At 41.3% G+C, this 18,516-nt stretch overlaps 1 protein-coding gene across 1 annotated transcript in view; it reads left to right on the top strand.

The window, feature by feature from the left end:
- The first annotated feature begins 9,735 nt into the window (after window positions 1-9,735).
- Window positions 9,736-18,516, top strand: part of man1a1 (mannosidase, alpha, class 1A, member 1) — a 200,314-nt gene continuing 191,533 nt past the window's right edge. Inside the window, exon 1 of the mRNA XM_049589654.1 lies at window positions 9,736-10,452. Coding sequence (XP_049445611.1) covers window positions 9,937-10,452 — 516 coding nt within the window. The 5' untranslated portion in view covers window positions 9,736-9,936. The remainder of the gene's footprint in view (window positions 10,453-18,516) is intronic.

The following is an 18,516-nucleotide window of genomic DNA, read 5'->3' on the forward strand; positions in this document are numbered from 1 at the left end:
GATTCATGCTTAACGTAATGACATGAGGTGTGTGGAGTCATTAAGAAAATAAATGCAGACGCCAGAAGGGACTGTGGTGGACTTGGCAAAACTCAGACCAAAATTTTAAGCAGGATCTGAGACCACTTCTCTGAACTGAGACCAGATTCAACAGCAGCTTTCACCCTCCAGCAAGTCTACCCAACCTTGCCTTCAGTGTGGCAATATTTTCCAGTCCACTTGTGTATATAGAGTGTATGCGTCTTTTTAAATGTTTAAATAACGTCAACAGATGTTATTAAAGTACTGTTTACATCCCATTAATAATTCATAGTGGGAAAAATGAACTAGAGTGGACACTGTGGGTAACATAGCATTAATAATATGTAGTTGGGTGGGAAATGAAAATCAAACAGTGACTGGAACCAAAACAAATCTAACAGTTCCACAGGTAAAAGGTGGATTCAAATACTGTATCCATCCATTTTCATCCATTTATCTGGGGCAAGGTCACGCGGGCAGCAGGCTGAACATGGTATTCCAGACACCCCTCTCCCCAGCACCGCTTTCCCACTCCTCCTGAGGGATCCCGAGGCGTTCCCAGGTCAGATGAGATATATTATCCCTCCAGTGTGTTATGGGTCTGCCTCAAGGCCTCCTACTAGTTGGAAATCCCCGTAAACCACTTGACGGGAGACACCCAGGAGGCATCAAGGGGCAATCTCCAGGGCTGAAAACTGAAGTGCGGAGGAGCCAAAAGCTACAGGTCCTTAGTGGCCGCTTGAGGCCAGCTCCACAAGCGAGTCAATCCCCACAGACCCCCATGTTCAAATGCTCAACTTTACAGCAGAAAGAAACATGTTTTCAAAAACAGTTTTGGTCTCTAGAGCTAATTTCAACATTCATGACAACTGTACGGGGGAAGATGTTTTTATATAATTCACCTCTTTACATTATATCAAGGCTCAGATTTTTGCATATTTAAGGGTGGAGCCAGTTGAGTGACAGGCTGTCTGTGAGGCGTCACTACAGTCTATGAGTCAGATCCACCCCTCACTGCTTATCCCCAGCTCTAACCTCTCGTCTAAATGTGGTCACTTCTGGCTCCAAAAAAACCAAGATGACGACAGCCTAAGCTCCGAAATTGAGGTTTCAAAATGGGAGTCCACAAGCTAGTGGGTGACATCACAGAAGCTATGTCCATTATTTGATGAGAGGCATTCTGATCAGATGCTCGAACCACTTCAACTGACCCCTTTTGATGTGAAGGAGCAGCAGCTCTACTCTGAGCTTCCTCCGGATGCCCGAGTTCCTTACCCTACCTCTTAGGCTGAGCCCAGCCACCTTAGGGAGGAAAGTAATTTCTGCCTTTTGTATCTGCTATCTCATTCTTCATTCTTTGCTACCCAAAGCTCATGACCATCGGTAAGGGTCAGAACGTAGATGGACCAGTAAATCAAGAGCTTTGCCTTTCAGCTTAGCACTTCACTATGTTGGGCCGGCCACAGCAAACCACCAATCCTAATCTTGCTCCATTTTACCCTCACTCACTAACCCAGAGATACTTAAACTTCTTCGCTTGGAGCAGTAACTCTCCTCTAACCCAGAGGGGGCAATCCAGCCGAGAACCATGGCCTCAGACTTAAAAGTACTGACTTTCATCTTGACCACTTCACACTCGGTGTCACACTGTGCACCTCCAACCTTCCATTCATGTCATTCTAATTTCCACTCAGCCTGCCTCTCCACCACATCTACCTGCCAGCCTATCACCTGTCCACACATCTCCCGCTCCTGCTGGTCCACCACACCCACCTCATCGAGCCAACTGCTGCAGCTTCCCAGACTCTTGTTGCCAGATTGTTTTTGTCATTCCTATGCAAGACATTCCAGTATGTGTTTCTGGACTGCTTCCTCGTTGCTGACCTCTCCGGCTTCACCTGCTTCCTGGTAAACCACTCAGCCTTCTGTCCTCGACCAAGAGCTCTGCTTCCACATTCCTGGTTTCTGTTCGCTGGTTCCATGTCGATGTGTGGAGACACTGCCAGTGGGAGCGTGTTGGTCTCCAACACCAAATACTGTTACTCTACTTAAATATTAATAATTAATGAAATAATAATGTTTAATGTGAATTAACATAGAAATAGCACCAAATTTTACGGGTCTACTTACCTTTGTTGCCTTTTTAAGCTAACTGTTTTGGTTTTACGGAACATTTCAGTCTCATTGCTCTTATTTCCAACAAATAGGTATTGTCAGCAAACAAGCTCAACCCACAGCAGACCAAATTAGTCGAGAGAAGGTAGACATCTCTACGGCCGATATCTCCAACACTCTGCAACTCTAACTCTAACCAAAACTATCTAGACTGATAAATTGTGCTATGGGTAAGAGTTAAAATATTTTTGATCTTGGGATGAACTGTTCCTTTAAATTGTCCAGCCATCATTGTCATTGTTGGAGCTGTAGGTGATATAGTTGACCTTCTGTTTCTGACTTTATTCTGTTGTTTGGTATAATACTCCTTCAGACGACTTCCCATCGTATAAATCACATAACCACACGTTAACATTTAAGCACTGCTATTTTGAAGTTGGAAAGCAGATTTTCTGTCTGTGATCTACATCGTTATAAACATCAGGCTGTAGACTAAGTTCCTTACAATCAAACAGCCGGGACTTCTTTCATTCTGGAGCTGTCATCCCGCTCCAACAATTCATCAATCATACAGGGAGAATAGAGGAGGCAGGCGGGCTGATTCTTACATCAACAGTTGCTACAGTAGACCAGAATTCATTGCAACTTAATAAGAATGACATCTTGTTGCTAAAGCTTTGAGGGCTTCATGTGTTTATCTCCTTTGAACAACCACATCCAAAGTAGCTTGTGAATTTAAAATAAACCATGCATGATGGATACAAGGAATTTCTCACTTTCAGCAGGGTTGCATAAGTGTGATATTTTTAATTTTTACTACGTGGGACTGCTGACAGCTAGTAGCAAGTATTTGCCTTTAGGTTTTGCATCCTGTCATCATAGTTTATTATGACAAAAATGTCTCATGTCCTAGTTTTGATTGCTGCGTGGACAGCTTTTCTCAATACATTAAAGGATGGGTACAACAAAAAGCTAAACTACAAGTTCTCATTTCTGAAAATAACTCCCAGGGAGCGCTGGATTTAAGATCTAATAGTGCAGCATACAAAAGGGATTTTTCCTTTGAATGAGCCTTAAAAGTGGGTTTACCCCATATCTCGCTACATGTTTTACCAGCTTCACAACAAAAGATTATTTATTCCTCCACACCTAGAAAACCACAACACCACTGGGGAAATGGTGTTTCTTTTGATACCTGTATTATCAACAGCTACTCAGGGTGAAAAGAAATTCCACTGAAAAATCCAACTTTGACGAAATGACACGGGGAAGAATGGCGGTTGTCAAATCTGTTGCCACAGGAGACTCGTAGTTCAATATTGAGATGCCATACATTTCATCCGAGATTTAATTTTCTGCTTGAATCGCAGAGTGAGAAAGTAATCATACATACGCGTCATCATTTAGACATGTTGCCATCCCAGAATTACAATTTTAATATGGCAGCACGCCATAAGCTTTCCATCCGAATTGTTTTTCTTTCTCTCGCTTCAGTGATTTCTACAGCCATGGCAGCTATTTGTCATAAACAATGCGATCAGTGATGTATGGTATATAAATGTAAATGTTCAACAAAATATTCAACAGACAACAACATAAGTTTACACATTCAAATCACAGGGAGGGGATGATTTATTCGGTCTGAAAACAGGAGCACGCACTCATCAGTATCTGTAATAGCAAAGAACAAGTCCAAGATTGATTTTTTTTTTCCCTTCTCTCTCTGGTAAAACTCTAGTATTAGCTGTGAACTAATTCCAACCTCTATTTAAGCATAAATTACATGTTTCACGCATACAACTGACTGGTTCCTCAAACCCTTATTAGTCACCAACAGAGACAATTGAAATGATTGCCATTTATCTCCCACACTCACACACGGACTAGCAAAGATCATGGATCTCATCAGTAAGTGTATGTGTGCATTCATGCATGTGTGCATGTGCTTATGTGTTGAGGGGCGGATTTTTTTGTCCATTTGTGAAGCCTATGAATAATAATAAGCACCCTACACAATGTAATAGATGAGATTTTCAATGGTAGTCAGCTGTGTATTGTGAGGAAGGTCGCTTCCTACACCTCTGCATAAGCAAGTCCAAGATTTTTACATTAAAGTTGTGTGTAAGAAATGTACTGGACATAAAGTACATAAGTTATAAAGTCATGAATGCTGTATCTTAGGATTTAGTGGCTCTCCCGCCCAAACCCTCCAAATCAAAGAAGTGAAGGCTGGGCAGTAAGACACATGACATGGTCAGAGGGTAAGCCGATGAGGAATGTCATGACGGAGGGAAACACTTACGACCTAAACTTGCTCCACACTCTTGTTCATACATGCTAAAAATTAAGTAGTGTTAAACAAGGATGCTTTGTTGAGTTCTCATAAAACATGCTGAGAATACTGTAAATGTTAGAAGTGAACTTACAGAGCAACTTGGACATGTTGGTAACTATCTAACTCCTGATATGTACAATAGAATACTTATGTTTAAATTTAGCCTATTTCAACATTTGGATGTTGAGGGGAATTTAAGTTCTATAACTCATAAGCCACCAGGTCTTAATCCATACAACATACCCTCATAAAACGGTTCGTATTATATCTAAAGCCCAGCTCAGACCAAAGATTTGCGACGAGACAAAACCATTTTAGAACACTGCAGACAAAAGTTGCAGTGGTGTGAAACAGTTGTTCTCAACTCGACTCAAGTAGGCTGATAGTGTCACCTGTGACCGAGCTTGTCAAGTTGCCAGTAGCTGGTTGTAAAACATAAGGCATGTCACCTGTTTTTACAGCCAATCAGTTTGTAGCGAAGTCCGTTTGCCAAGTCGGTGAACCGTCCGCAGATGGCGTATTCGCTTGCTGCGTCATTCTCTGACAACAGCCCTCTGTCCTCCCCGACCCTGAGTAAGGCCCGGGTCACACTGCATGCGTGAGCACTGTGTATATATCGCAGAACCTGTTGAGTTTTTTCCAGCGCCTGTGTTAACAGGTTAGAGCGGGCACATTGCCCGCGTGAGCAGAGCTGCTCAGGTACACCACATCTAGAGATTACTACCTCTGACTAATGTCTTGATCACTCACAGACATAAAGAAATATACATATCTGTTTTGCTCAACTTTTCCTGGTTCTGTATAAAAATAAAAGCACTCCTACAACATTTCTGTGGACAGTATCCTTGATTTGTTAACAGGAGGCTTTTTATTGTAAAATATTTGCAGTACTGTGTTGTTGGCAATGCAGTAAATTGCATGGCTCCATTGGCTTTTAATTGTGGAAATACAGTAGATACAGCAGCAGGCACCTCTGCAGCCTACAGTTCACACATACAGTCACAACACTGTAAGTGTGAGCACATACGAGCACATGTGAGCCGCAGCAGTTCAGCAAGGTAGCCATCACGCGCTGCTCACGCATGCAGTGTGGCCCGGGGCCTAAATCTCATTTACAGGATACAGGATATCTTTATTATCCCTGAGGGACAATTTGTTGTGCAGATAAAAAACAAACAAACAAATAAATATACAATTAATACATAAATAGATGCAAAAAAGACCTCACACTGTGTTAGTTGCAAAGAAACACTACAATGATAGGGTCAGGTGAGATTATTTAAGAATAGACAAATGAGTCTTTTTGCCTATTTGTCCTGCAAGCTGGCATTTTATATCTGCGGCCAGATGAAAGCAACCTGAATTGACTGAATAAGGGGTGACTGGGATCAGCCAGGACTGACTGGGCCCTCCTTAGTGTTCTGACCATGTACACATCAGTCAAATCGTCCTAGATTGTGCCTGCAATTTTGCTGCAAACCTTTGCAATGCTCAGCAACCTGTTTCTGTGCTTCAAGTTAAGTACCCCACACCAGCAGATAAAAGAAAAGGTGAGAAGTGATTCAATAAAACAGGGATAAAACACCTTCATGAAAGTGCTGTCAACATTAAAACACCGGAGCTTGCGGTGAGAATACATGAGCTGATGAGCTTCAGGTGCACACAGCGTCCACCTGAAGCTCAAAGGTCAGCTTTTCATCCAAGATACTTACACTGCTTCACAACCTCAACAGCCTGATCATTGATAAAAACAGGAGAGATGATAATCGGACTCTTCCTAAAGTCTACTGCCATCTCCTTGGTTTAGGTAGACTAATGTCAAGAAAGGAAGACTTGCACCAGTATTTGAATTCTGTCACTACCAACGAAATATTAACGTTGTCCCGTTAAGTATGTAATATAAAGTTACATACTTAACATTAAATTAAGCCTGGTCTCACTCCAAAGTCGTTGAAATCCGGTGCTTGAGCAATGACTTGTGGCATCAGAGACCAACGAAAAAGGCGTCCTTTAATGTCATCATGATAGGCAGCTGGTTGCAGTTACAGTTTATAGGTGCCCGGTGGTGTCAGGGGGAAATGCAGCAGGACAAGGACGAAAGTTAAGGCGGTGAAAGTCCAAATGGGGTGGCCGGTAGGGGTGGTGGATGGGTCCAACAAACACTGACTTTCACCCGAGAGAGTGGTATTTGCGTCCCGTAATATTCTAAAGCCAAACCCTGTTCTTTTTTCCTAATCCTAATCATGTGCTTTTGTTGTTGAAGGAAAAAATCTTGAAAGAAGACAATGTATGTAACAGCCAGAACTTGACACAGTGTCCCAGAACATCAACCAACACACCCAGAGTACCTTGCACGTTGTATGCGGATGTGGAAAGTCCATGACCAAAACATCAATATGTGAGAAGGTCAGAGTGAGAATGTTGTTAAGTTAGGTAGGTAAGGTTTAAGAAAGTAAAGGTACATAGGTTAGCTTTAGAAAAAGAAACATGGTGGGGCATTGTCCTGTTGTGTGCTTAACATTAAGTTACATACTCAACTTAAAGTTATATAGGTTAGGTCAGGGGTAGGCAGCCTGTAGTACTGCAGAAAAATGTGACACTTGAGCCCCTCCAGTGGCTCTCTGTGGCTTTGACAAAGAAAAAACATGAAAATTAACGTTTTTTTAAAAAAACATTTTCACAGATATTTATCATTGTTCAAAATTCCTACATTCTCTGAAGTTGTAAGATGTGTATCTTATGCACTGAATTTAACAAAAACAAAACAGAAAAACAACATTTTATCAACTAAAACGTGCGGCATACGTCTACAGTAAATCCACAGTTTAAAAGTACTTCATTACAAGTAAAAATTCCTGCATTCAAAAATGCATTTAAGTGAAAGTATAAGCAACAAATCAAAAGTACTACTCTCAATGCAGTGGGTACAGTTAAGGTTTTATTATGGTATTATTGGATCAGCATTACTTATGTATTAATATGTAAGCAGTGCTTTGCTGTATAAACTGGTCACGTTTTGGTTGTATAATCTTATACTATTCTTAAACTTGAAAACCAGTAACTAAAGCTCCTAAACAGATGTAGTGAAGTAAAAAGTTTTTTTTTTTTCAAAAATGTAGTGGAGTGGAAGCATAAAGCAGCAAAAAATGAAATACTTAGTTAAGTATTTAAATAACTTAATAACTGTACTTAAGTAGAGTATGCTTGAGTAAATGTACTTAGTTGCTGTCCAACTTGCTAACATGAGAAACTAACATGAACGTGAACATGGTAAAATCATTCCTGCTGAACATCTGCACGTTTACAGAACCACTAATGTTTCTGCAGACTGTTCATTTTATTAGTTTAGTTTCTGGGCAAGAATGGTAGCTCCATGGCACAGAGGAAACAGAGGGTGGTGAAAACTGCTTATGGAGCTGCCATCCATGGAGGACCTCGACACCCAGCGCTGCAGGAAGAAGGCCATCAGGATTATCGGAGACCTTAGCCACCTCAGTCACAAACTGTTCTGCCTGCTGCCGTCTGGCAGACATTAGACTATCGCGCCACCAGGCTCAGGGACAGCATCATCCCACAGGCTTTAAACAGGCCATAAGACTTTTAAGCACTGGAGCTCCTGAGCTTATCACTTGACATTTACTGTTATATACTTAACTTACTGTTTTACTAATTGTTCACATCTGTGTGTGTGTGTGTGTGTGTATAGATTCTCATTTTGCTTGTACTTGAGTGTTTTAATTGCCTCCACACTAGTGATAGCCGTGGCTGGAGGCATTTTGTTTTCGGGTTGTCCATCGGTCCGTCTGTCCCATTCTCATGAATGCGACATCTCAAGAATGCCCACGTGGAATTTCTTCAGATTTGGCACAAATGTCCACTTGGACTCAATGATGAACTGATTAGAATTTGGTGGTCAGAGGTAAAGATCACAGTGACTTTGCGTCCATCCAATTCTCGTAAACACGATATCTCAAGTGGATCTCGAGGGAATTACCTCAAATTTGGCACAAACATCCACCTGGACTCAGCGGCGAACTGATTAGAATTTGGGGGTCAGAGGTCAAGATCACTGTGACCTTGTGTCCGTCTCATTCTTGTGGACGTGATTTCTCAAGAGGTCCTTGAGGGCATTTCTTCAAATTTGGCACAAACCACCACATGGACTCAAGAATGAACTGATTAGAATTTTGTAGTCAGCATTCAAGGTTACTGTGACCTTGCGTCCGTCTTATTCTTGTGAACGTGATATCTCAAGAGTGCCATGGGATATTTCCTCAAATTTGGCACAAACATCCACTTGGACTTAAGGATGAACTGATTAGATTTTGGTGATCAAATGTCAAGGTAACTGCAACCTGAAAGAACAAGTTTTTGCCAATAACTCAAGAATTCATGTGCTAATTATGACAAAAATTTCACAGAAATGTCTAATAGGATAAAATGATGAAATTGTATATCCAAAAGGTCAAAGGTCAACTTCACTATGACATCATAATGCTCTGCAAAAACACTTTTCTGGCTATTAATCAATGGCATAACTCAGGAACAGAAGGGGGAGACATTTGGTCAGAGTTGGTGAAACAAACCTTGGGTGCCCATTTTGAAACTGTGCTGATTGTATAGATTTTCTGTGCTGCGGGGGTTGAAGATGTGTGTGAAGTATCAGAATACGTAGCTTCTTCAAAGCAACATCCACATTTGAAGTATTGTCAACTTTCATGGCTACATAGGAGCCACATGGGTGTAAACCGCAACTTGACTGGTTGGCGGAGGCATACAGCAGCAAGGCAGTAGTTCTACTTTTTTTTCTTGTTTTCAATGTATATTTAATGAGCATTGCTGAGGGGATTCTGAGAGCCAAGACTGTCATTGCCAACAACTGCTTTTCTTTAGGCTTGTTGTTGTGCATATGATAATAAAGAACTTTCAATTTAAAAGGCAAAACAGGCGAGTCAGTTCATTGATTATTTTTGGTCTATTCTTGCTTTTGGCAATAAATTAAATAAAGAATTTGACTTAATGGATCCATTTTTAAAACTATAAGGTGTCCCAGACTCAGTCATGCTGTCCTTTCTGTTGTATGGTTAGTGAAACATGAAGTTAAGATCGCGGTTGTCAGCGCTTTTATACCCAGCCGTTGGGAGGCCACGCCCCCCGCGTGCCCACCACTCACAGGGCAGAAAGTGATTAGCTCATCGCGGCTGTCAGTCACGCCTATCTACCGTTGCTTCCTGTGTGAGCCAGTGGACTCGGTCTGTCTGCAGAGAGTCTCCGGTATGGGCAGCCGCCTTACTCCTCAACTTTTTACCGGAGATTTTACCACTGTTACGGTACATTTGACACGGTTTATATCCTCTGGAAATGGACGTCTGACCGGAATAACCCGACAGTGAGTCCGTCGTGAGTTAATTCGACCGTTGAAATTCATTTTTTGTTGTTCGAGTTGTTGAAGGAAGAGGGGGAAAATGCCAGTTGCAACTCTTCTGCCTTTCACCGCGACCCCGAATAGGAAGTCTGCCAGCCCGACCTCTTTCAGGTTGACAGAGAAATTTATTTTGTTATTAGTCTTCAGCGCTTTTATCACCCTGTGTTTCGGGGCCATTTTCTTCCTACCGGACTCGTCCAAGCTGCTTAGCGGAGTTTTCTTTCATTCCTCCGCGGTGGAGACCAACACCCGCACCGGTCCGGACAGCAGCGACCCAGGTTCGGCTGGAAACGACGAGAGGGTCCTGGCCAAAATCAGGAAAGACCACGAAAAAGCTCTATTAGAGGCCAAGGATACTCTACAGAAACGGCCCGACGAGATAAAACAAGACATTTTAAATGAGAAACTGAAAGTTCCGAGGGAGAGTAACGTTATGGGTCAAGGTGGGAAGGATGTCAATAATTTACCTTCCGTTGAGTACCACCGCCCGCCGGGGGCGACTGGACACGAACCTGTGGACCCCGAAACCAAGGAGAGACGGGCCAAAATCAAAGAGGTAAGGATCTGTTGAGCTCGCGCACTGTTCCTTCTATGAAGAAACATGCCGCGCCAAACACCGCTTTAATTCTGACACATTAAATTTGCCTTAGCGTAGGGCTGTGTATATTCTCTGTATAACATGACTCAACAGCTTACACGAATCTTTTGCATCCCCTCTTCAATTCGGCTTACATATAACACACCAATAGAGCACCTATGTGAACGAAATTTGAACTTTTACATAATGTTCGCTTGTTATCTCGAAAGTCCTCTCCGCGCACAGCGGTGGCAGCGAGTGCACACCAAGTATATAACTTGTGTTTTTGCTGAACATTGTGGATCACTTGTGGCCGAAATGCGTAAAACATCTAGTACTGTTTAGCTGAAGTGCTTGTGCCGTGTTGTCAAACACGTACACCTGCCGGTGGATCTGACACATGATTTAACACGTTTCCAAGGGAATTCGGCGTGGCGTTTTCCTTCCCACGAAATTTAATAGCAGTCAGTTCCTGGGGATAAGGAAGGAAGGAAGGAAGGAATGCAGGATCCACCGCCCCCCTCCGGGCTGATATACCTGTCTGTCAAGTTCCCCGTATTTGGACAGTACAAGGATGGGGCATATCCAATTATCCATCTGTGACCAGTCACCACAGTGGGATCAGTGGGGATGTGGAGGATCTTAAACACCTCTCAGCCTTTCACAGATCTTAATATATGACCTAGATTTACATTTACTCCACAGTTCATAACCTAAAGATTGGGTATTTTAAGAGAACCTGCAAATTTACGCCTCCCTTGAAAGCATGACATGTTAATTGTCACTCATTTGAGTCATAATTCACCCCCATTTTTATTTACCGAGACACTCTCCCAGTGCCCCTGTGTATGACTTTTATTCAGTCGCTTGTGTGCCCCCTGATGTCCTATCATTACACACCGGTGAAAGCAAAACTGTACCCTGCAGCAGTGTGAAAAACACCAACAGGTACCATGTCTGGCATTTTTGTGTTGTGTCACACTGCTCGGTGTGTGTGTAGGGTTTGGAGACAAGTAAAAAAGCCCAGTGCTGAGGTCTCTGAGGTGGTTTCAGGTGGCTGCTGATGGTGTTCAGTCGTGCTGCTGCACGATCTGTATTGTTATTATCCTCACTAGGAATTTTAACGAAATCTAGATGGAAATGTAATATCCTAAGTGTAATTTTAAAGAGGAATTTTTCTGCTCAGTGAGGTGACTTGATTTCCATTTGCTCATTCAGGTGGTTAACTGGTAGACTCAGGCAGAGGACCTTGGAGTGAGTGAGCAAATAAGGGTTTGGTGTCCTGGCTGAACACATGTGGCTGTTGTACGGACATTCATATGGACTGATATTTGCCTTTCAGTGAGAATCATTTGGAAATGAAATATCTGCAGGGCATTGTGTGGCCCTGGGAGCTGATATGAAGGAGGTCTGAATTTGACTTCCTTGAGCAGACTCCGGGGTGTCCGGGGATTGTGGTCAGTACTGACAAAATTAAATATCACAGTGAAGTATTTGAGTGCTCAGGGATGACTCTTTGATATTTATATTTGAGAAGATTATGAATAGCAATAATTGGTAAAGCTCAATTAACTATAAAAGTCTAATAAGTTAAGAAAATCTTATCAGTGCAGCTTTTAAGACCCCCAAAAAGACAAGATTGAACTTAATCGCCATGTTATGTTTTAAAATTCCCTACACCGCCCAGTCAGATACCACAGCATAATATTTCATTGATATATCGCTCAGGTATCAGGTTGTCAACGCCGCCCTGAAACCTTAAAAAACCACAGCGTGTATTTGGTATTTAAGACGCACCGTTTGCTATACTGATGGGGCACATTTCTGACCTTAAGATGACATTATCTGCCACTAAAAGGTCATGCTGTCAACCACACGAATGTGGCATTAAGCACATCATGTCAATCAGGGATCATACTGTGTACAAATTACAGTTTGCCAATAGTGTGCATCCTCCTGCCAACTGATTGTCATCACATAGGCGATATCACAGATATATTTGACATCATATCGACAGCGGTAAACACACTATCCTATATAGGTGTAATTACTTGAGTTGAAACACTGAGCCCACCTTATCAAATTTAAAAGACATAAGCATTAACTTAAATAAAGCTACTTCCGAGTCTTTACTGTGCCAAATACCAGCGCTTAAAGTTGACAAAGATGACATTAGCTTTCTGTCTTTAATCTCTAATCCTAACAGTTTACTTTACAGATAAACTCCCTTTAATTTATAGCAAATGTTGTTAATTTAATATGCCCAGCAGAGCCCCTGAATCTCAAATTTTCTCCTTCCCAGCTCTCTGTTTATGTTTTGAAATTTAACCGTGAACTGTGTGACTTCCCAAACAGCAACAGCTAGTTGGGAGTAAAGTCAACATAACATCAGTCCCAATGAAAAGCAACTGTTTTGAAGATTTCTTGTTTTGTCAAGGCAGTAATCTGTGTTTATAGAGTTCAGCAGAAACACAGATTGTCTCGCTCTGGGCTGTTTTTTAATATGGGCAAATATTAAGTTCATTTAAGTCTGGGAAAAAAAAGTAGCACTGGTACTGAGGGCATCCAACTGATTTTTCCCGCACAAGTCACTGATGCTGCTTTTTGAAAAATTTAGTAGCTCCCTCAGCATCACTGATATTTACATTTAGGTCAATACATGTTTTCCTCCGTTGGCTTCATCATCTGAAGATCTGTAGTTGACTTCAGTTGTAAAACAGATAGGGCTTTAAAATGTGAGAATGAGGGGACCAAGGTCACTGTGAGGTTAGTGAAAACTGCATCTTATGCAGATGTGCATCACTATGGGATTTTATTCCTTTTTATATGCTGTAGAGCAGACTCTTAAATGTAACAGACAAGACTACTCTGACTGAACATATTTCTCACAGCAGTTATAACAGCAGTGTTGTAGCCAAGGCCACCTTAACTGAAACAAAGTCATGCCCAAAACCAGAGTGTATTGAAACCAAGTCAAAACCGAGACCAGACCAGTGCAAGTCCCACACCGCAGGACACACTTAGATAAAATGGGGAACATTCAAACCATAGATACTCCTCAAATTGATCTGAAAGATTCACTTCCCTATTAAAACACCCACAGAAAACTGATGATTACTCATCATTCACTTCTTTTATTTCCATATACTGTATGTGGTATGATCTTACCATGAGAAACAAACACCGAGGAGCCAAAATCAACTTAACCGGTCAGCACTCCTTGTCCTGGGCGAGAGGCAGGGTACACCCTGGACAGGTCACCAGACTGTCACAGGGCTGACACATAGAGACAGACAACCATTCACACTCACATTCACACCTACGGCCAATTTAGAGTCACCAATTAACCTGCATGCCTTTGGACTGTGGGAGGAAGCTGGAGTACCCGGAGAAAACCCATGCTGACACGGGGAGAACATGCAGACTCCACACAGGGGGCCTCCCCCACCCCCACAAGTTATTACCTTTTTTTTTTTTTTTCAATTTCAAACAAAAAAAACTATTTAATCTTGAAAGGTAAATTTAAGGTAATCTGTTCATCTCATTTCATTGATTTTTATTCTCTGGTGGACTGAAGAAACAGTTGAATTTATTATTCTAGTAGGCTGCCAATAGTATAATTTGTATTTGTAGTAATAGTTTATATAGCCTACTAAAAGATCGACAGTTGATGTCTGTGTATCTATACAATGTTAACACTCAAATATATTGCAATAATATGCTGTATCAGTTTTTCCTCCCACTCCTAGTCCTCTTTGTCTGAGACTGAGGCAAGTTCTAGAAAAAATGTGGTCGAATCTGAGACGAGACAGAGACCTTCAAAAAATAGTCTTGAGACCGGTCTCGAGCCCAAGATCAACACTGGTAAACAGTATCAAGAAAACTATGTTAGAACATTGACAACTATTACATATAAAATGTTTGGTGCCAATGAATGGTTACTCTGATGCTCACCATTCCTGTGTGACGTCTGTTTAGATTGTGAGATCAGGGATTGTCAGAGAAGAAAAACAAGATTGTCCATCCGTAAATAGCTACATCTTAATCTCTGTTTGCTCAAAGTAAACCCACAGTGTTGCAGAAATGGTCCATGACCGTGTAGTGTTGTACAGCAGGGAAACAAATGCAAAAGTCATGGCAAATACCCAACCTAATGACGCAACTAATGAGCACATTTTAAACTTTGGAGAGAGTGTGTAATGTTTGTAGAACTATGGGAGAAATACAGAACAGAAGTTTATCTACTCAGCATGACACAGAGATGACACACTCACTTACTTTTGCAACTAAAAAACTCAGAAAACACATGTATTGTAACTTCAAAACATAAGACAGGATTCCATAAAGGTTTCTATGATTGAGAGGACTTTTTACACTATTAAAACAAATCTGTAATTTGACAAATAGTGGTTATAAAAGTGGTTTATTATTCAAACAGAAATCCACTGATCTGACACAGTACAGCGTGAATCATTATTATTATGTAATGTCAGCTTAATAGATTTCCGCAGAACAACAGTGAGGTTTTGATCAATTCTAAAACAAATACTTTCTCAAGCAAACCACATCATCCTGGCAGAGCAACACATTTGATAAGAGATTTTTAAGTAAATAATGCCTGCTGTGTCAATGCATATCACCTTTTCAGTTACGTTACGTCTACATTCCTGTTTTTGTAATAAGGGAGACAACATTAGAATAAATCAACAAGGAAAACGTAAAGTGGTTTTAACAAGCAGAGGTGAATTTTCATTTGCCTTTATTCGTGGTCACAGTATTGACTAAAGCCTTGTCATTGTGGTTCTAAGTGAGTCGACAAGGGTGAAAAACATGAAACCTGCTTGTGTGTTCTGGTTTTGACAGGATACAATGAGACATGGTGGTGTAGTACGTTCGAGATAATCAGTTTGTGTCCAGAGAAGACTACGCATACTGTCCTAGATAACACGCCACCATCAGTAAGACATCTCAAAGTCAAAACATAAAGATAAAAAATCTGACGCTTGTGATTGTTGTCAGAGTTTCAACATGTTTGATGCTTCATTGCAATACCAGCCTTACATTTTCCAAGTCTCCCTCCAGACACATTTTAATGAATGTAAAAATACTCTGGTATGATATGTTTTGTTTATCATGGTTTCCCACATATAAAGTTAAAAAAAAACCTCTGGAAAGGAAGGCACATCTACGTCTTATCTGTCATTGAGATATCACGGATCTGGGGTATGCCCTGCCCACCACTGCTTGTGGTAGGTTTCGCTTTCCTCTCTGTAGTGCAGGCACAGCGCTACTGGAATGACCTTCATCCAACTTCTTTGAAAATGTTGACTGGTAAAAGAGCAGTGTGCATCAGTGTGGCTAGTGTTAGCTGTAGATTAAACATTGGAGAGATTCAGCCATACATGTTCGAGCCTCAGACCCAGAGTCAGATGAGGAGCCCTTTGTGCACCAAAATCAACGACTAGCAGACGTATCAGAATACTAAGTGTAGTTTGAATTTATTCAATAGATAGCCCCTTGAGATGTAGCATCTCATTTTCATGGGGATCCTCTGGACACAAATACAAAACAAAAACATACAGACAAAACCACATTATAACAAACATACACCACAGATACTCCGATACATCTCCCACCCACACCCCTACACTCAGAAGAAGTCCTGAAGCAGCAAAAAGAGGTAACAGATCTCAAGAAAAGCGGAAGATTATTCCAATCAGATGGAGCTCTGTATTGGAATGACCTTCATCCAACTTCTTTGAAAATTCTGGGCATGAATGTCACTGAAGATTCTCAGTCATCCAGGTCATGGTATCCTTAAGTGCTATATCGTAGGCAACTGGATTTGCTTGCGTTTCTTGTTCTGAAGAACTGAAGAAGCCTCTTGGATGAGAGGCAAAATATACTCAAGAAACGCAAACAAGTCCAGTTGCCTGCGATATAGCACTTAAGGTTCTGGGGACAAAGAAGAAGGAATATGGCATATGTCTGAAAGGATATGAGGAATTACATGGAGTCAAACACTTTCAGATACGAGGGACAATTGAAATGAAATTTGAAAATGAATTGAACTCAGTGAAATCAGTTCGCATCTTTTATTTGTTTATGTTGTTTGTTAGCTTGCAGGCTAACTGCCGGTGGCTGACACAGTCTCAGTGGCTGTGAAACATACAGTAATATCTGTCACCATGGAGGTTTTGGTAAAGTAGAAGGAAGATCCAAGGTCCGGTTTACAAAACTGCACACTCTACCATGTTTGCTGTCAAAACATTCACTATCCTAATATTAACTCTGCTCTCTGTACTGACACGTCTGCTCTGTGCTTGAGGTTTCAGATTTCTTTGTCGATGTTGTGTCAAAGTCTGTTCCCCCGTCGATATGTGTTTCCCATATTCGACGACGATTGGCTTTCATTTAAGTGACGTACCTAATATAGCTTGCCTGGTGTATATTTGACTCTCAGATTTTAGCGAAAGCGCCTCTCTAGTGACAAACTTAGCACAGGAACAAGTCAGTAAAGTCAAGGTCTGACATTTTAGGGGACATAAACAGACAAAAAACGCATTTGAGTGGAGGGGATATTTAAACTAATGCAAGAATTGTGTTGAACTGTCATGTATTATGTTGGGCTTCAGTAATTTCTAAGAACAATACTGCTCTATAGCACTCTCTGTGCTAGAAATCTTAGTTGTGGGAGTAGTAATAGTGCTTGTAATTGTCATAAATCCGGTAGAAGATGAATTTGCAACAGTTATTTCAGAGGAGCCTGAGAGTGGGCTTCAGTCATTTCTTGAGATGATACTTTCCCAGTAAATGCCAATGAAGTAGTAAATGATGCTTGTGATTGTTATAGTAATAGAATTAGGCTTGTAGCAATAGCTTTAGAGGTCATGATAGTGTTGAGGAAAGTCATAGTTAGTAGCTGCATTAGAGAAGTGGATCTGGAAGAATAGATGCAGCACTGATAGATAGAGAAATAATATATTGACATCTTAGATACTGTAATCGGTTGATTTCCATTTCAGGGACTTCTGAAAATTCTGTTTTGCTTTGCTGAGCTTCTGAACATACCTGGACAAAAATAGCATGTGGTTAACTTGCATAATAATTGAAGGACAAATGAGCTGACATAATCTGCAGTATAAATTATGTGTCGAGGTAGATTATCACTTTTTCGGATATTTTTAAGCTGTATTTAGACATAGATGTCTAGATAAACTTCTGTGATGCTGGTTTCTTACTCAACCCCACCACAACCTGACCCAGTTATCCAGGGATCTGGCTCACCGCGTTTTGGTCTCAGTGGGTGAGTGTTATATTTGCGACGGGCAGCGGACAGGCAGCAGGGGCCACTCTGTAAAGGATAAACGGCTTGTTGTTAGTGACCGCCACAATCCTACAATCAGCTAAATCTGTTTGCTTCAAATCAAAGGCTCTCTGGAGACCCCCTTCTCTCTATAGTCTGCAGCCTGGGCTTTCACTTGCTACTAGAGAGGCTTTGGAGGCGAGAGCAGTGGGGGGTAATAATGAAAACCCTGGCTGATAAACAGAGGGAAAATCAAGGTAGATGGGGTCGATGCTGGCTGCTGAAACAGCTGCGTTATTTGACACAGTAAACTATTTTTCTCTCTGGTCTTGACGTGTTTCATGCTTGGAGTAGATTAAATTTCAGGGTTTTTACCTTTCATAGCACTCCTGGAATTTTATGTATGTGGAGCAGTGCTTTTCCATCAGGATTTTTGTAAATTGCAGAGTCATAGGATATCATTTTGTTTGCTCTATTCTTTTAACAAGTTGCATTATAGGAACACAGTGTCATGTGTCAATCTGTCAGTCAGTATGAATGGGTTAATGGGTGACCTTAATTTGTAACCCGTCGGAGGTCAACTGTAGGTCAGACACTAATTGACTTTGGTACACAGGTGCAGGTACAGATTTAAACTGAATGTACAATATTGATGTTTAAAATGACATTTAACCTTAAATGTCCCTCTCATAACATGAGCGTAAAGGCCAGTGAACGCCACGGCTGAGCGTTTGCCC

The sequence above is a fragment of the Epinephelus fuscoguttatus genome, linkage group LG11, assembly GCF_011397635.1.
Source record: "Epinephelus fuscoguttatus linkage group LG11, E.fuscoguttatus.final_Chr_v1".
NCBI lineage: Eukaryota > Metazoa > Chordata > Actinopteri > Perciformes > Serranidae > Epinephelus > Epinephelus fuscoguttatus.